Source organism: Typopeltis vanoorti, chromosome 17 (assembly GCF_054136105.1).
Source record: "Typopeltis vanoorti isolate ZY-2024b chromosome 17, IOZ_Tvanoo_1.0, whole genome shotgun sequence".
In the NCBI taxonomy this organism is placed as follows: Eukaryota; Metazoa; Arthropoda; class Arachnida; order Uropygi; family Thelyphonidae; genus Typopeltis; species Typopeltis vanoorti.
In genome coordinates, this window is record NC_143565.1 from 45,308,124 (window position 1) to 45,328,900 (window position 20,777).

The following is a 20,777-nucleotide window of genomic DNA, read 5'->3' on the forward strand; positions in this document are numbered from 1 at the left end:
GTTTCTCCTTTCATGAGTCAAGACTAATCTTTGGGGGAGGCAAGTAAACTGTCAAATCAGAATGTGGCAGTTAAACAATATTTTTAGAATTTACAATATAACACTTAAATAGAGTTTGGGAAAATAATCTAGATTTCTTATTAAGTTTTTATGCATCCTCATCTTTCAACAAGGCCTTTAAATGCATGAGAGTGTGATTATTGCATTATTCTCAGAATGCATTTCTTTAATCTGCAAGACTGAAAATGAATCAACTTGATTGTAGTATGCCAACTATTTTATTAATCCAAAGATCTAGAAACTTTCTTTTCCATTTTACCAATTTTCTTTCCTTTTTTATTGATTTTGTAAGAGAATGAGATGACTGCTTTCCAACTTAATTTCTCTAAAATGGTAAGTTCTTTTTCTAATTTTGTAAACAATTCCAATTTCTTTTCAATCTTTTAATTATCTAAATCATTGTTAATGGATTTAATTTCCTGAGCTGTGAAGCAGTACATTAGGTTTAGATTTTCTTGTTTTGCTTTTTGAAAATTTTTCTTGTAATTATTTGCTTTAATGGAATGAGTTCTGGTAATCAAAGGATATATACTCTCCAAGAAAGTCTTCATTTCTAGCTGTATGCATCTAGGGCTTGTCTAATATTCAAAATATCCTTCTTAATGATCTCCTTTTTAAGCTCTGGCTTCAAACTGTTCCTAAATTGGAAAATGAAAATCCTTATCATATAGTTTAAATCCTCATCTATACGCTTAAAACTGTATGACAAAGTGGTAGAGCTGTCATAAAACTAAAATACAGCTTCTTTAGGATTTTGTGTGCATGAATGAAATTCTGACTTTCTAGATGACAACTCACTAAGCAATGGTTTTAATGTTAATAGTTTTAAGAGTTTGGAGTTTTTAATTAGCTCTTCTGAGTCTCTACCTTGAAGTTTAGACTTCGCAACCATGAGCAAATGCTGTTCTGTACATTTACCAAATGTTTTTATTACCAGCTTAGCATATTCAGAATGCCTATCATATTCTAATTCACATCTCTATAAAAATTCTGAACAGTATGTAAAAGATTTTCACCTATAGAATTAAGCATCTTTTCTTATATGAATACTACATTCTTAAAAAAAATGCAGGCATCATGATCAGTTCTGACATTACTTCACCAATGATAGTACTAATATACTAACAAACTCTTGATTTAATAGTCCCACTTCCCTCAAGACATACTTGAATTATTCAAATTTACAATCTACACATTTCACACAAGCAAAAATGCACATCTAGACAATGGAAATACAATGAGTCTCTTCACACACAGTTTTCCCTATTCACAAATGTCTATACAGAACATTTAGGGAAAAAATCACTCTCAACACAGCCACATTCAAACTTTCAGTATGGCTGCAGTACATAAATAACATGGCTCTCATTAGCCCCATCTCAGATAATTAGCCATTTTAACAGGTTTAAACAGAAACATTCTAAAATACACTGCATAATAGAAAGAGAAACAACTAATCACAATCCTTCCTAATGATTCATTATTATTATTATTATTTTTTTTTTTTTTTTCCTATTTATAGAAAGTTAGAACACATGCTGTAAGATACTTACATGAACATCATTCAGTGCAACAACAAGTTATTCTTAAAACACTAACTCATCAAACCAAGACTATTTGTTCTAATGGCACAGACCACATCTCTGCTATGCATTTTTAGTTAATGGCTACAGCCCTCCATAAAACAAATAAAATATTACAAGTCCCACTATCCCCCCCCCCCCGACACACAAGACTAAAGCAAAACTATTGTTATTATTCATACAGGTACTTCACAGAGTCAAAAGATTAATCACAGATGACCACACAATCCCTTAACACAATACCTATCATACATCTTTACTCACTGTTGGGGCACTCACAACCACCTCTGGCAATCCATTCCACTCATTAACCACTCTCCAAGTAAAGAACCTGGTCTGCAAACCCTGACTAAACCACACTCTTAGACAACTTCCAAGTGTGATCCCTTGTTTTTCCCCCTACTTCCCATGTATTGAAAAATTTCTTCTGTGTCAATCTTATAGTGGCCTTTTAGTAACTTACAAGTTTCTATCATATTCCCTCTCCTCTGCTTGTCAGCTATCAGCAACCCACACACTTTCAATCTATCCTTATAGGGAACATTATGCAGACCTGTCACAAGCTTAGTCACTTGTCTCTGAATTGTCTCCTTGTAATAAGTCCTCTCAATTTCAAATCTTTATTCACCATCATACCCAGATCCCTAGCTTCATCAATTTCCTGTAATCTAGTACCATCAATATGATATGAAGTATATGTAACCCTTTCAGCCCAAAGTGCATTACCTTATATTTTAGAAGATTGACATAACTGTACTTTGCTCATACTGCCAATTTATTTAAGTCATCCTGAAAGGCATTAATATCACCTTTATCAACTATTGCCCTCCCTGATTTTGCATCATTAGCAAATAACTGAATATCCCTTTTCAAAACTTCTGCGATATCATTAATGTACAAATTAAAGAGCGGTGGGGGCACTCCATTTGCCTTCATTATCCTGCACTACTCATATCTCTGTCAGCCCCCACCCCCACCCCCCCACACATCCAGGACATGAGCTTCATATCCATTCCCATTTGCTCCAAATTTTGTAATAGTTTTCCATGTGGTATTCTGTCAAATGCCTGCAAAGTCCTGGTATTGTGGTGTAGCCATTTTCTTTATCCAATTCGGCAATCACCAAATGTTTTTATTACTCACTTTAGCATATTCACGTGATTCTTGTCTAATATATTTGGAATACATCTGAAAAGATATGTGAAGTAGTAAATAAATCTCATCTATCACATCCAGAAGAGTATGAAGTGCAACTGGCCTGCAACTAGACCAACTATGGATAAAGGCAGAAAGTTGTGTTAATATCCACTTTTGGAGAACACAAAAAATACACGATCATTTTAGCAAGTCAGGAGTGGTAAACTACTCATTGGATTCTCTCTCTTTCACAGAGAATCAAGAAAAAAAATCTGTGCTACAGAAAAGTAATTATAAGTCAAAGAGACAAAAATTTGGAGAACAGTCATTTTAAAACCAGTTCCAATCTAACAGCTGTTATTTTTATCCATCAAAAGGTGCCAAAATAGAACTTTAGTTCTTTTGTATATTACCAGTTCATTTGTTCTAAACACTAGCTGTTTATGTGTATGTATTACTATAACAAATTGTGCTCTGAGGATTTGGAATTCAGTGAAGTATCAGTAATTAATTTTATTTAGGATATAAGATGAAAATTATGAAATGTTTCTTTTGTTATTTAAGTACTGTTACAAAATATGTAAAAAAACAAAATATATTCTTGAATGTTTCATTCTGTTAAATTATCCATAGGTAAGTAATAGAATTACATCAAGTCAAAATTTATAATTCTTGAATGTTAATTATTTGTCAGATATAAATTAAGTTTCATATGTGATTTAGAATTTTATAACTTGAAAAATACTGAGGGGGAAAGTTTTTTTTTTTTTTTAATGTTTGAGCACCTTGTAGGCTTTTCCCATTGTGTGCATCTTGTAAAATGATTTACATAATATATCCTTCCCGATACTGTCCGCCTTTCTTCCCACCTAAAATAAAAAAAAAACAAAAAAACTAAGCACAATTCTAAACCAAAATATGTAATTTGTAGAATATATGCACAGACATTTAAAAATCCAATCTCATTCATGCTTCCGGATAAACATGATGTAAGTATGCTATTCTTTAAAAACAGTGATAAAATTAATTCTTCATATGACTCAATAACTGAGTCTCCATGACTTCAATAACCGAATAATCAAGGTAGAATGAATAATATTTTATTTAATTTATTTATTTTTTTGCATTTCTATGCACAATTACAATCACTTTAAAGAATATCTACTTTTTCACAGAGTTAAAGATTCAGTGTGTTAAAAGAAGTTCACAGTTATTATACCAAGACCAGAAATCTCTTATTTGAGAACCAAGGTATTATCAAGTATAATAATAGAAAAAGAAACTTTTTTTTTTTTGGAGAAATGAGAAAGGACTGATTTTGGGAAAGAGTGAAGTCAAGTAAGTGATCTTTCACACTCACTGGATTAGATTTTTAAATTAAGCATTCTCCGATCACCATGCCACAAAAAATGAAAACAAAATAAATGAAAAATGCTCTTCAACAAAAATCTCAGGCCCCAATAAACATCCCCCCCCCCCTTCTAATAAGATTATTTAATTTGCAGACTCATTTTTTATAAGCATAATATTTTAATCATACCTTATAGGTTAACCTGTACAATGAATGTAAGCATTAGCTATCATGTATTTAGCAAATCTGCAATGCTAGAGAGAGAGAAGCTATGATGCTGAATATCTTGAGATATTCAGCATCATAACTTGAATTTTTACAGAGATCACTGTGAAATTATCCTCAACTCTTTAATCAGGAAAGTTTATTTAAATGATGAAGATTTCTTTTTTACAAACTTAGTCATCATTCACTCACTTTGTTTACAGTACATAAATTATGATTACCTAAATGTGTTGTGTTTCAGAATAAACACATAGTTGCTAAATTTCATTAACTTGAACTTAATTTTGCCTGCCTGAGAATCATATAATAGAGCTAACAAATAAAAGGCAAGGAGACACTAATGAAGAGTGATACTAATAGTTTAATGAACATTCTCAACCATTAACTGCTATCTTCAGAAATGTCAGATTCTGAAGAAAAACATGAATGTGCAGCCAGACGCAGAAAAACATTTCTTGATTTCAGTACAGCAATTTCACATGGATGCTTATGACAAATGTACCAACGTGGAATAAAAAAAAATCTTGCAGATAGTGTTGCCATCTATGGTTGGGGCCGAGAACTTTTCAGACCACCCTCGTACTCATCCGCCTAACTCCTACTTCACTTACTCTCCTGACCTTTGGTATACAGTGTGATATTGCTTCCTCCAGATACTCCATGCACCGTGAACATCCTTCCCTTGCAGAACTTTATGTCATGGTACTGCTTCAAGTTGCTTCCTACATGTACCATAATCAGCTGCCTTATAGTGAAGTGACCATGACATCGAGTTGACTGATATTAACCTGTGGGATTTAGTGAGATGTAGTGTGTGTGTAATGTATTCATTGCCGAGAGTGAATGGTTTGTGGTATGAGAGAAAGAATAGAGGAAATATTTGTCAGAAATGTTTCATAAGTGAGTATAAGAAATGTGATTTGTTTTGGGAGATAAAGAATGAAGTGAACTGATATTATGGTTATAAGGCAGGATTGTCAAAATGTGGAAAATGTAGCAGAAGCAGTGAATGATAGTGCACAAAAGACAAATGAGAGTTTGAAGGAAGTGGTTGAAAGTAATAATGTGGATGATGAGATGATAGCTTGGAAAGAAATTGTATGCTTATGTGGACTCCTTAACAGCACAAAACATGAGTTCGAGCAATTGGAGAAAAAACAACTGGCGTGTGTACAGAAGGATGGAGAATGAAAGAAAGAGTGAATGGAAAAAAGGATAAAAGTGCAAGAAACTGGGAGAAAAGAGATAGCATTGCATGGGGATTCAATGATGATAAGAGGTATGCTTAATGAGAAAGTGATGAAAGCATGTTTTCTAGGTACGAAGACAAGGGAAATTAGTGAAGCTATGTTTGCAGAAGAAGTAAATTAATTATTTTGGCAGGCACAAATGATTTGAATGATGAGAAATATCAATGAGAGAAGATATGAGTTGTTAGAAGAAATAAAAATGAAGAGTAAGAAAGTAAAGATTGTTAGTCTGCTGCCTCAGTATGATAAGATGGAATTGAGAAGAAGACTCATGATTGCTATTGAGTCAATGAGAAGATTGTGCAGGAGGAATGGTGTGATGTTTATAGATGTGTGAAGTGAATTTGATGGATGTAAGGACCTGAACATGACTGATGGACTGCACTTAAATAGTTTTGGAGTTAGATGCTTGGAGAAAGCTTTTTTCAGTGTGAGTTTGGACATGCAAAACCAGGGAAACTAGAGATATTGGGGGGGGGGGGGGCATCAAGAATGCGTCAAGACTAATTAGTATCTTGGGAGTAGTGGTTAAAGTATTGGGAAAATTGGTTAAAAGTAAAATTCAGGAATGGGCGGATAGAAATATGATACTTTATAGTGGACAGCATGGTTTTGTAAAAGGTAGGTGCTGCCTCAATAATTTATTCATATTTTATAATAAGGTGACAGAAGTGGATAAGGGAAATGGCTACGCCATGATACCGCTGTACTTTGCAAAGGCATTTGACAGAATACCACATGGAAAACTATTACATAAGTTGGAGCAAATGGGAAATCGGAATAGATATGATACTGGTTGCATGGATGGGGGAAGGGGAAAACTGATAGACATCAAAGGGGTGGTGTATGGTGGAATGGAATCAAGGCGAATGAGGGTTAATAGTAGAGTGCCCCAAGAATCTCTACTAGGGGCCACTACTTTTAAATTTGTATATTAATGATACAGCAGCAGAAGGTTTGAAGGGGAAACAGTTGTTTGCCGATGATGCAAAACTAGGGAGGGCAACAGTTAATAAAGGTGATGTAGATATCTTACAAGATGATTTAAATAAATTGGCAGTGTGGGCAAAGGACAATGATTGTCAATTCAATTTTTTAAAACGTAAGGTAATGGTAATCACTTTGGGATGAAAAGATTACACACTTTGTATTATATTGATGGTACTAGTTTACAGGAAATCGATGAGTATAGGGATCTGGGGGTGACAGTGAATAGAGATTTGAAATTCAGAGGACATATTCCAAGATTTGGCAAAATAGTTCAGAGGATTACTTGGATGCTGAAGAACACACTGACAAGTAAAGATAGGGAGGTTATTATCCTGTTTATAAGGCTGTGATTCAGCCATATGTTGACTACTGTGTACAGTTTTGGTCATCTGCGTTTCTTATGCATCAGGAGGTGGTGGAGAAGATTCAGAGACAAGTGACCAAGCTGCTCACTCGTCTTGTCACAGGTCTGTGCAATGTTTCCTACGAGGAGAGACTGATGGTTGGGTTGTAGATTAGCTAGCAGGCAGATGAGAGGGGATATGATAGAAACCTGTAAGTTACTAAAGGGATACTACAAGATTGACACAGAAGAAAATTTCAATACATGGGGAGTTGGGGGAAAACAAGGAGTCACACTTGGAAGCTGTCTAAGAGTGTGGTTAGTAAGGGTTTACAGACTAGGTTCTTTTATTGGAGTGGCGAATGAGTAGAATGGATTGCCAGAGACACTTGTGAGCACCCCAACAGTGAGAAAGTTTAATGAGATATATTATTATTATTATTATTCATGACAAGGTTAAAAGAAACATATTATTTAACATATTAAAAGAAAGACAAATACCAAATATCCTATATTTGGTATTTGTACCTATATTTGGTATCCTATATCACAAGTATATATGAAAATAATCAAATACAAATAAGATTAAATCACGAGCTATCACATACGAGAGAGATAAACCAAGGGGTCCGACAGGGGATGTCCCCTCTCAGCAACACTTTTTAATATCTACTTAAATGTAATAATAATAAAATGGAATAAAAATTTACATCAAGGAATTAAACTTTCTCCTACAGTAAACTTAAACACTCTCCTCTTTGCCAACGACCAAATAATAATTACAAATTCTGAAGATAAACTACAGAAAGCTATTTTAGATTTAAATGAGATATCCAAAGATTATGGTATGATAATATCAACAGAAAAATCAAAAAACTATGGCCTTTAAAAGACAAGATCCAGCAAGAACTAAAATAGTAATAGATAACAAGATCTTAGAACAGGTGAATTCATTTAATTACCTAGGATGTACGATCACATATGAAAATGAAAAAGATATAAACGTAAAAATTGCAAAATATTTAAAAATAACGGGTGTAATTAACTCTATATTTAAACCAAACCTACTTCAAAAACAAACCAGACTAAAAGTATACAATACATTAGCCTTACCAGTCTTAACGTATGGAAGCGAAATCTGGACAATAAAACAAAAAGACAAAGACTAACAACAGCAGAAATGAAGTTTATGAGAAAAACTGCAAAGTATACCCTATTTGATCACAAAAAAAATGAAGAAATTATGAAAGAATTAAACCAAGAACCAGTAATTGAAAAAATTAAAAAATATAAACATAAAATGGATGGAACACGTTCAAAGAATCAAAACAGAAAGATTACCAAAACAAGCCTTAAAATACAAGCCATTAGGAAAAAGAAAACCGGGATGCCCTCTTAAACGATGACTTCTAAGGCCGGAACAGGCCATGCTAAATCCTTGATGTGCATGATGATGATTCATGACACCTCCAAGGAGTCCGAAAACTCATCGTGGGAGGACACCCACTGTGCAACTCTCTATCTCCACTACTACACAGAAAACCTCTACTACATCAATGCCATGTAGCCACAACCACCACAGCTAGTTTTTTTGTCCGTAAATTGCGAGTGTTCTGAAGGGCCGATTTGTATGTATGTATGATATGTGTAATCATCTGTGATGAATCTTTTGACTCTGTGAAGTACCTATATGAATAATAAGAATAGTTTTGCTTTAGTCCTGTGTTTCTGGGGATTGGATCTTGTTATAAACAAGATCCAATACTCTCATACCCCTCACCTGCATTGCATTCTGCTTCAAGTAATTATCTCTCAGTAAGTGTATAAATTCAATTTCTTTACTGTCATGTGATTTTTCCTTCTTCCAATCCATGTCTCTGAATTTGCAGTCCATCATAATAATTACTCAACTTGATTATGCATGTCCTCCATATTATCATACCTGGTACACCCTGGCCTACAGCAGCAACCAAATTGATATTGTCTTATTGGCCTTGATCTCATACCAGATTAACTCAAAAGAACTGCCATCTCGCTCAACAGACTCCTACTCTTGTTGGCTGTAATTCATCTGCTATCATCAGCAGTACCCACCCTCTGTTTTCCCTGTAACTGTTGGGTTGGCAAATAAGTTCGTTCGGTTTATGCGTCAGTACGAGTTTATGCCGCTTCGCCTGTCGTTATTGTTGCACTACTGCACAACGCTATTGCGCAGTTGAAAGGCAACATTTCACATAACCTTTCAGTGAATTTTCGTTCGGCCTACTTCAGTTGTGTATGTAACATATTTTTAGAAATTGAAGGAAATAACGTACATTACTGGCATATTTTGCTTTTTTATTTCAAAAAAGGCAAACGAGCTGCAGAGGCCCATAAAAAAATATGCAGCGTATATGGGAATGGTGCCTTAACAGAACGCACATGCCAAAAGTGGTTTGTCAAATTCTGTTCTGGAGATTTCGAAGTCAGTGATGAGCCTCGCGCCACTTGCCCGACCGAAGGTTGATTCTAGTGTTGTGAAGGATATCATCGACAAAAATCCACCACAAACAGTGCGGGAGATTGCTGCAGTACTGAACATATCCCATACAAGCATTGAAAAACATTTGCACAAGCTGGGATATGTTTCAAAACTCAATGTTTGGGGACCGCATGAATTGACTGAGGCCAATACGACTGCTCGCATATCCATCTGATTCGCTGTGACGTCACCAAGAAAACGATCCATTTTTGAAGAGGATGATTACGAGAGATGAAAAATGGGTCATGTACAATAATGTGGTACATAAAAGATCATGGAGGCACAAGAGTGAATCGCCGCAAACAACCTCAAAAGCGGGATTGCACCCAAAGAAGATCATGCTCGCTGTGTGTGGTGGGATTATAAAGGTGTTGTCCACTATGATATGTTACCGTCAAGCAGAACGGCTATTGCTCACAGTTAACGTGATTGGCCTATGCAATTAGCACAAAATGTCCTGAATTGGCAAATGGGAAAGGAGTTGCCTTTCACCACGACAATGCCAGGCCCCACACATCGTTAACAACCCGGAGTAAATTGTTACGTCTTGGCTGGGATGTTTTTCCGCATCCTCCGTATTCACTGGACCTGGCACCTTCAGATTACCACTTATTCCGATCGTTGCAGAATTCTCTGAATGGGAAAACCTTCGCTAATGAGGAGGCTGTCAAAAGACACCTGGATCAGTTTTTCGTCAGTAAACCTCGGGAGTTTTATGAATGCGGCATAATGAAGTTGGTGAACAGATGGCAAGAGGTAATTGATAAAGAGGGTCAATATATAACTGACTAGTATATATTATATATATTAAATAAAATGTGTTTCATTCCACTCTGAAAAACCGAACGGACTTATCTGCCAACCCAGTATGTCATCTACTGTTAGTCAAGTGTCACTAATGTCTATAACTTTTGGCAAAGTTGCACTATCCAATGTCAAGAACTCCGTTTATTCCTGATCCTTCTGGCATTAGTATATAGAAAATGCAGCATCCCCTTAGCACCCCCCCCAACTATCTTTACATCCTGAATTAACTACCCCATTCAATTTATTTATTTATCGTATGGTTACCCCATTCAATGTTGTTGTGTGATAGACTAGATTCTGCATTTTTTTGTCCATTCACAGATTGGTGCCTTCACATACACCCTAATTTCTTTAGTTTTCCAGACTTTCAGCTTTCACGTTCTCAGCGAACAAAGCACTCTCCAGACATATAACTCTGAATCCATTTAAGTGTAGTTCTTCAGCACTGTGCAAATCTTTCCATTCATCAAACTCAGGCTATAGGTCCACAAACTCAACATCATTCCTTCTACACAACCTGCACATTGATTTGTTAACTATCATCACTCTCCTTCTCAGTTTGCCTCTATCATAACACTGTAGCAGACTCACAAACTTCATTCTGTTACTCTTCTTTTTCACTTCCAACAATTCTTTGACATCTTCACTCATACAATACTCCTCACCTCTCAGGTATTTGGTTCCAGCCCACACAATCCATTCTTTCACCTTCTCTTTCTGCATTCTGATAGCATCACTAATATTATTAATTACCAAACCAGAGAAACAAGATTTTGCAGTGCTTTCATAAAGAACTTCCCTCATCACAGAATCACTGTAAATAATTATTTGTTTATGCTCATTCTCTCAATTATTCTTACAATTTTCTTTTTTTGACTTCTCTTTGACTGTCTCTTGCTGTTTCTGCAGGCTTTCAAACTCATGCCTTGTCCTGTGAAGGACTATGCATGCAATTTCTTTATTCAAGTCTTCTATGTTCTCCTGAACTTCCACCACTGCACTTTCAGTTTTATCACCAATATTTCCATTTTCCAGTCTTTTATCAATGCTCTTTACTCTACTATCATGTAATTTGTTCTCTATACATTCACTTTCAAAGCATTTATTACACACTCTCTCACCAGTCTCACTCTTCTTCCACAAATCTTTCAACTTTTGTGATAGGGACTCACAAATTTTACACTGCACAAAATTACGCAAATTTAGCTCGCCCAGCAAAGATACTTGGCTGCCAACGATCTACTATGCACAGTTGCCATACAAACAATATATCTAATTTAAGGAAATACACTGATTTACTTTAGTCTCTCTTTCTCTTGGGACTCTGCCAGAGCTGAGACTTAAATTAAACAGTAGTCAAAGGCATCACCAGTTCCCCTACTTATTATCTTAAAATGCAAGCTGATATTCTATTCGATCCACAGCTGTATTTGAATTCAGATTCCGCAATATCTTACATACCCACAATCGATCAATATCTGTTTATCAAACCATCTTCCCATGCTCTAACCTTTAACTATTCAAAAAACGTTAAATTTCTGCTTTCTTCTTTTTATTATTATTATTCCTGACACCTCCAAGGAGTCCGAAGACTCATCGTGGGAGGACACCTACAACTGTCTCAATTGATACAACTTTCTCAACCACTACACCGAACATTTACTACGAATCATCTCCATCAATGCCATCTACCACCCACCTCTACCACCACTACAACTAGTATTTTTTGTCTGTAAATTGCATGTGTTCTGAAGGGCCAATATGTCTGTATGCGGGATGAAAAACCGAGTTTCTGGGAAAAAAAACCCTGCTACTTCCGTATGAGATTGGCTAACTCACCTTCGATTGAAAATTGTCCAGATAAAGATTCCTCCCTTCGCAACGAGAATCTAACTTTACCTTTTACCCATACTAGACATTGACGTGTGACCTTTCATTTGTGGGTCAGATTATATATATATATATATATATATATATATATACAGGTTGGTTCAAAATTCCATGTACAAACTTTGAGGTGTTAAATTGTGAATGAAGCTATGTTATGTAATTTATTATTTTTCATTCACATTTAACATAGCTTATTAAATATTAATCACGGTTTATATAAAATTGTTTATTATTCTTTAATTAAGAATTACTAATTAAATATTTATTCAAAACTTGACCTATTATTAGTTTATAAAATAATAATATGTTTAGAATTTTGTATAACTAAATATATGTGGTGTAACGTAAAATGTTAATTTATATTTAACTGTATACGTAATCAAAAAGTTAAAGAAGTAGCTTAAATATTCTGTTGTTTTTATTTGTGAAATATTTAATGTTATGTAATCACTCATGAATAATAATAGACCATACATTACATTAGCGAAATGTTTACGTGCAGTCTGTTGTCATGGAGACGCACGCGTAAACAACCACGAGTGGAGTAGAGCGTGGCATTCGAACGTAAGGTGGGAGTGAAGGTCAGATAGAGATAGAGAGATATATGGAGAAGAAGGAAGGTCATAGATAAGGGGGATATAGAGAAGAATTATTATTAAGAAGGAGGAGAGAGTTTTGCGGAACCCAGATTATATAATCCTCAGGGCAGAAATTGATGAGTTTAGTGTTCGGAAGTGAACCTATAAGTAGTGAAACATAAAGTTTAATGTTATAAGCGAAATCTGCTGTTGTTATGAAGAAAGGTTGATGTCGTAATCAGATAAAAGGAAACTGGACAGTCAATGCGAAAATTCTGATTAGTTCTAGTTAATCTGGATTACGATTAAATTCTATGTTGCCCTAGGAAAAGGTTATATTGATTACTTGGAGAAAAGTGAACAGGAAAAGGTATTAGTACCTAATTACTGTTGTTTGGAACAGTGAAGTGCGACTTACAGTAATACAGTTTAAACTATGGAGAATATTTGTTATGTGTGTTCCGCTAATGTTATTTAAGTTAATTCATAAGTGCTCTCTCAATAATTTGATGTATTAAAGAATTTGTCTGGTAAGAGTAGTTGTATAAGTTTGTCTATTCTAGCATTAACTGTAATATATCTCCGATGCTCAAGGTCCGGGAATATATTTGCTTGGAATATAGCTTACGTAGTTTATTGCCTGCTGTGAATATAAACATTGAGCTGACAGATTTGTGAAGACTGAATTAAATGTGAAATTGTTATATTAACTTGAGATAAGAAGATTTGTGTTTTTGAGACTGTGAATAGTATATGAAAGTTAGAACATTGAATTAGCGTCAGTGACCTAAGAAGATGTGTTAAGTTAATTGTATAGTTCCATTTCAAAATAGAGTTCTTGTATTTTGTTAACCATATCATATATTAAATATTTTATTTTGTTGATCTAAATATTGTGTTTGCCTGAATTCCTTATTATTGCACCGTTCATAAACATTCGAATCTTGCGGGAACCCCAAGTAAAAATGATAATAAATGATTCGGCCTAATGAGATGACTGTTAACTTAATTTAGAACTGATCCTACTATTTATATAGACTAATCTAAGAATAGGGTGGCGCAGTATAAATATAAATTTCCCTACTTTTGGATCGGTGATCATTTCGTAATTAGTTGTATTATTCATAAAGGTGACTTGAAACTAGATAGATTTAGAACACGACAGAAGGAGCCGTCACGACAGAGGGGAGATAGAGAACATCAAAATCAATCATATTCACATAGGAAAGCATGACTGGAAACACCATCTGAAAGTGATAGCTGGTGCTGTTCACCAGCACTCCAGGAGAGCAATTGGGGCTTCCTGGTTCAAGCTTTCGACGTCGTACAAAGAACGAGTCGTTTTACGAGCGCTGAGATAGCAGACATGCACCTCGTTTACGAGTTAACTGACGGCAATGGACGAGCCTTGTAAATTGTATCATGAAAGGTACCAAAACATACGAGTACCACATCACCAAATGTTTGCGCATTTGCATCGGGATTTGTGTGACTATGGAACGTTCAGGGATTGCAAGCATGATAGTGGGCAGCAATGATCCCGCGAAATCCCGCCATGGAAGAGGAGGTGTTGCATGTGATGGACAATAATCCACAGACAAGCACACGTGCCATTGCCTCTGCTATAGGACTATCTCGATCCAGTGTATTGCGCATTTTGCACTCTGAGTCCTTACATCCATTTCATCTGCAACGGATCCAGTTACTGATGGCCGAAGATTATCCTCGATGTGTGGAATTTGCGCAGTGGATTTTGCAGAAAAGTGCCGTAAAATGGTTTTTCCAACTTGCGTTTTGTTCACGGATGACGCTTCATTTACCTGTGAAGGAGTCTTCAATCACCATGATGCTCATGTGTGGGCCCATGAGAACCCCACATGCTGCACAACAACTCTTTGCCATTAATATATGGGCAGGTATTGTCACTGGCTGTTTAGTCGGCCGATACCTGTTACCACCCCTACTGGACTCTTAGAAGTATGGACCTTTCTGGAAGACGTTCTGCCAGATTTACTGAACAATGTCCCAATGACTGCGTGTCGGCAGAAGTGGTTCCAACACGATGGGGCTCCATTTTGGCATTTCTGTGCATCAATATTTGGATAGGTCCTCTGAGGCTCGATGGATTGGTTGTGGTGAACCCGTCACATGGCCCCACGCGCACCTGATTTATCGAGCATTGATTTCTTTCTGTGGGGGAGGACCCTTAAAGTCGTGGTGTACGAAAACTGCATTTCAGCGCCTTTTGCCTCTGGCATGGTGGACCTTGTGGCAAGAATCGCCATTGGCGCTTTTGGTTATGGGGCTACTTGAAGTCACAGGTTTACAGAGGTCAGCTGATGTAATTGGCCATGTTGAAAGAAGCTATTCACCATCATGTAACAGGAATTACAGCTGAAACCCTCTTCGATGCTTTGCAGAGTGTCGTGCCACATCTGACGGCCAGTCTCATGAATGACGACCGTCACATTGAACATTTGTAATCCTAGCTGCGTTGTGAACTGTGCTGCGCTACTGTACAAACTACTGACACAACTGAAACGCCACCTGTCGGTGGCAAATGTAGCTATTCTGGCAATAAAATTTTTCGTTATTAAAAAAAAAAATCCCAAGTCTTTCTGTGAAAACAACTGCATCATGCTAATGTCTGTACTTTTCAAATTATTGAATTTTTACTTTTTCTGTTACTTTTGGATCACCCGGTGTGTGTGTGTGTGTGTGTGTGTGTGTGTGTGTGTGTGTGTGTGTGTGTGTGTGTGTGTGTGTGTGTGTGTGTGTGTGTGTAAATAAGCAGATGTTAAAAGTCTAAATGTCTGTCCTTACAATTCAGAAAATGTAAGAAACTATAAACAGCTGGCAGTGATCTAATGATTAGCCGGCAAAAGTTGGTTGATTGGTTGAGCCTCTGCTACTAATGGCTCATGCAAGAAGTTAAGCGTGGTTAGTAGTTGGAGGGATCGATCATTCAATCTGTTGGCACGCTCTCCCTCAATGAGTCTGTGGATTCCCTGGAGTCCAAATAATAATAATAATGAGCCAATAAAAAGTTCATATGAAATTTAGATAATCTCTTTTGTCATAGAATACAGTTTATAGAATTTCTAACATGACAGAATAGAAGCACAACTTAACAAGAAATTAGAAAGTGAATGGCTCACAATATATTTTTTTTAATGTCATCTATGTAAAGTCGCAAACTTATCATATAATTAGTACTAAGAGTCAATTATTATTAGATAAACAAGACGATTGCTCTAGAGACAAAACATGATACTTTTTTTAATCCATTTCAGGTCTCCAATATGCAGTGTAGTCTCATGCTAGAACAAAGAAAATCATCTAATAAATAAAGATTTTCACACACATCTATGCCACAGAAGATGAAAACCCACAGCCTTTTGGATTGATAGTGGGGATGTTATTAATCCAACCAATCAGGATGGCTGACGAATCAACAAATATTGTTAATAGATTGTAATAATTGATTTTAATGAGTGCTGCAATAGAGAGGAGTTGAGTTCCAGTTAATTACCATAACATAGTAATACAATTTTTGGTATAATAGATTAAATTAAAAATATCAAGAAATTTTATTCTTGTTTGATCCTTTATCCAAGAATAAGTACCTTAATTACTAGGTTACTTGTATAGTTTAATGACCGGCACATTAATTGTCTTAGTATCCCATAATGCAAAGCACATGTCCTTTTGGGTGTGTATAATGCTATGCATTATAAGAAGGACCACTATTCAGACCAATTTCAATCTTTATTAAGGTCTCATCAGCAGGAGCCAGAAACACAAGTGATACCTATCTTGAAGTAAGGCAGAAATTACATATTCCCATTCATATCATAAAGGATGTGTGCTTCACACTGTGCGATACAAAGACAATTAATGTAAAGTCATTAGACCCTGTTCAAGAAGTCTAATCATCATGATACTTAATGTGCAAATTTTGTTTGCTCACACTTTGATAAATGATTAAACAAGAATATAATTTCTTGGCAGTTTAAATTTAATTTATAATCAAGTGAAAAAAAACTTTCTACAATTAGCTCTAATTCAGAGTATTTTAATAATAAGGTGTTACACCTTTGCACTACTTGTATATGGGAAATGTATGACTTCTGCATTACTTCACCCTCAGGATCTCTTCTGGGTCTGGCTCCCACTGATGACACCTTGGATTTTGGCAAAATAAATACTTTGGTTTTCTTTCCTTTGTTTTTCACATTTGAATTTTATTTTACTGGTACTAGTGGTGGTTTTTCCCCCACTAGCCCTGACTTTTTTTTAAGTAAATATTAAAATTGCTGGTAGTGCAGTTAATATCTGTATCACAGTTGCCATTTTATAGTAGTTCAAACATAGCATTTGCTGGTGGTGTAGAATTGTTTCTATATCATGGGATTATTTAATTTTCAGTCTTAAGACTGAAAGGTCTTTTTTCCTCTTAAAATCAAATGCGTGGTTAGCCGAGTGGCTATGCACTTCACAACCACATGCCTGGGAAAAGGAATGTCCTGGGTTCAATTTCCATCACTGACATGAGCAGCTTAGGATCTTTCTCAGTTAGCCAGGATTTTTCTCCCCAGTTTATCTGGGATTTTGCATCCCACAAGCAGGCAAACCGACCTTGAGAACTCAACACTTCTGCAGACATAGGATACACCGGGAGACATAGGGATAACCACTATCCTTGTGTGCGGTTGCAGTTAAACAAATAGAAACTCCTCGACACTGCAAGGTAAAATAGGAAACAAGGAAGAAGAATCATCAAACGCAGAGGTTTTAGTCTTTTCTCCCTGAGATAATAGTACAAATTCCTCTAAGGGTGCGAACTCTAGGAATAGAAATTCCAATGTGAAGAAGTGAGACAGGTGACTAAGGTTTTAAAAGACAGTTGGGGCTAGTATGATTTATTTTTTCATGCCATACGACAGAGGGAAATATTTAATTGTAGTTAAAGATGTGGAATCAAGAGAAACTATTACAGGGTTTTACATTCAAAGATAGCACAGTAATCCCTGTAATGGTGGGAGGTCAGGTTAAAACAGTAAAAATCAAGAGATTTCCAATGGAATATATAGAGAACAGTAATGAAATTATTATCCAGACATTTTCAAATAGGGTAAAATCAGTAACATATGAAAGTGTACATCAGGTGAAGAACCAAATTGGTTTTCTGGTGAGGTCACCTTCACAATGGATATGAAGATAGCAGTACCAATTTTGTCAACATCTGTACAACTCGAGTTATGTTGAACTATCCCGAGTACAAAGGCAGTGTCTGCATTATGGTTCATACAATCATTTGGGTGGCAACTGCCCCAAACTAAATGTTTCAATTGTAATTGTAACATTTGCTAATCAGTGTCTCAAAACCTGTTAGAAATGCAAAAGTTCTGAACATCATGTTAACACCTGTCCTTTCAGAACTTTCAATGAAAAATGGGAACACTGGTAGAGCCAATTATAACAGCATATATATTGGAGAGGTATAAAGAAGAGTTCCCAGATCTTACAAGTAAGATCTGGGAACTCAGAAAGCTCAGTCTAGTAAAGACTGAGCTTTCAAACAAACTATACTTGGGAAAAGCAAGTAAGACAACCAAAAGAACTTAATACGCAGACAAGATCATCAAAAAGAAAAGATGAATTAATAAATATTCTTACCATTCTAGAACAGAGGCAGTGTCTGCTTTGTGGTTCATACAATCATTTGGGTGGCAACTGTCCCAAACTAAATGTTTCAATTGTATGGAGATCAGACATATTGCTAATCGGTGTCTCAAACCCTGTTAGAAATGCAAAAGTTCTGAACGTAAACACCTGTCCTTTCAGAACTTTCACTGAAAGAGTGGAAGCACTGGTAGAGCCAATTATACTGGAGAAGCATAAAGAAGAATTCCCAGAGCTTCCAATTCAGTCTAGTAAAGACAGAGCTTTCAAACAAATTATACTAGGTAAAATCAAAACATGCACAACCAAATAAGCCAGAAATTAAAACAAAAACTCCACAACTGCAGGAATCACTTTCTCAGTCAAATATGGATGGAATAACATTAGTTGAAATCACCAATAATGAACCTAGTATAATAACAACTGAACACATACAAGATGAAATGCAAACAAATGAAACTGTTATACAAGGAGAAACTGGAGAAGAAACAGAAAAGAAAGTAAGACAACCAAAAGAACTTAATATGCAGATAAGATCATCAAAAAGAAAAGATTTACAAAAAAAAAAAAAAATTAAAAGACATTAAAAAAAAAGAATTAAATCTGAAAGAAGAAGAAATAATAAAAAATGTAAAGATGGAGAAGATTGTGGATCATCAAATGAAGACTCCTCAAACTCAGAAGAGTTTATGGCCTATGAGGAACCATCTCATGCTAATAAATGGAAAGCAAGAAATACAATTAAAGAAAAAAATAAAGTTTACTGATTCAAAGTTTTCTCAGTACAATTCTCAGTTCATCTACATGAAAAGAAAATAACTAGCTTCCAAAGCAAAAATGATAGGCATGAAATTGAAATAATGGAAAGCAACTGTAAAAAACTGGAAAACAATTTACAAAAAACAGACTACAAAATTGTTTCTTCCCAGATTGAAGACCTCATCAGGTTAGTCAAAAATCAAGAAGTTAAAGACTTACCAGTGGCATTTTACTAAGTTTATCATCTTCTTTCTGCATTGCCTCATTAAATGTATGAGGATTCCACAGGCAACTTAAACAAGAAGCTATATGGAAATTTATACTATGCCATAATATCCAGTTTTTGTTTCTCCAAGAAACATACTTCTGCAAATAGAAGTAATAAAAAATGCAAAGATGGAGAAGGTTGTGGATCATCAAATGAAAACTCTTCGGGATCAGAAGAGTTTATGGATTATGAAGAACCAACTCATGCTAATAAAGAGAAAGGAAGAGATACAATTAAATACAATACAATAAAATAAAATAAAGTGGGTCTGACTCCCACTGATGAGACCTCGTAACACCAGTCCTTTCAGAATTTTCACAGAAAGAGTGGAAGCACCGGTTGAGCCTATTTGAACACCATACATATCAGAGAGGTATAATGAAGAGTTCCAAATCTTCAGTCTAGTAAATACAGCACTTATAAACAAATTACACTTGATTTGTTTACACAAATCAGTCCCTAAATTCCAGATCTGCAAGAGCAACTTTCACAGTCAAATACTGATGGAACATCAGTTGAAATTACGAATAATGAACCTAATATAACAACTGAACAGGTACAAAATGGAATGCAAAAACATGCAACTCTTCTATAATGAGAAAAAAAGAAAAGCAAGTAAGACAACTGAAAGAACTTAATATGCAGGCAAGATCATCAAAAAGGAAAGATGAATTAATAAAAAAATGAAGATAAATTAAAAAAATAAACTACATCTAAAAGAAAAAGAAGTAATAAAAAATGTAAAGATGGAGAAGGTTGGATCATCAAATGAAAACTCTTCAGGATCAGAAGAGTTTATGAATTATGAAGAACCAACTCATGCTAATAAAGAGAAAGGAAGAGATAATTAAAGAAAAAAAATAAAGTTTGCTGATTCAAAGTTTTCTAAGTACAATTATAATCTACATGAAAAAAAAATAACTTTCTTCCAAAGCAAGAATGATAGGCATGAAATTGAAATAATGGAAAGCAACTGTAAAAAACTGGAAAACAATTTACAAAAAACACACTACATAATTGCTCCTTCATGGATTGAAGATCTCATCAGGTTAATCAAAAATCGAGAAGTTAAAGACTTACCAGTGACATTTCACTAATTTTATCATCTCCTTTCTGCATTGCCTCAGTAAATGCAAAGATTCCACAGGCAAATTAAACAAGAAACTATATGGAAACTTATGCTACACCATAATATCAGGTTTTTGTTTCTCCAAAAAAACATACTTCTGCAGATATAAAGATATAAAAAGTTCAACAGATAGATAGCCACTTCTTTCTTATTAGCTTTGGAAGATTTAACAGGGCTGGAATAAGAGTTCTTATTCTTCCC

At 35.3% G+C, this 20,777-nt stretch overlaps 1 protein-coding gene across 3 annotated transcripts in view; it reads right to left on the bottom strand.

The window, feature by feature from the left end:
- Smurf (SMAD specific E3 ubiquitin protein ligase) overlaps window positions 1–20,777 on the bottom strand; it is a 452,534-nt gene that overhangs the window by 273,399 nt on the left and 158,358 nt on the right. For 2 of the 3 annotated variants that reach the window (XM_090407612.1, XM_090407613.1), the window contains exon 6: window positions 3,566–3,649. The exons of the other annotated variant lie outside the window; for it this stretch is intronic. In XM_090407612.1, the coding sequence (XP_090263738.1) occupies window positions 3,566–3,649 (84 nt within the window). The remainder of the gene's footprint in view (window positions 1–3,565; window positions 3,650–20,777) is intronic. 3 annotated transcript variants of the gene reach the window in all.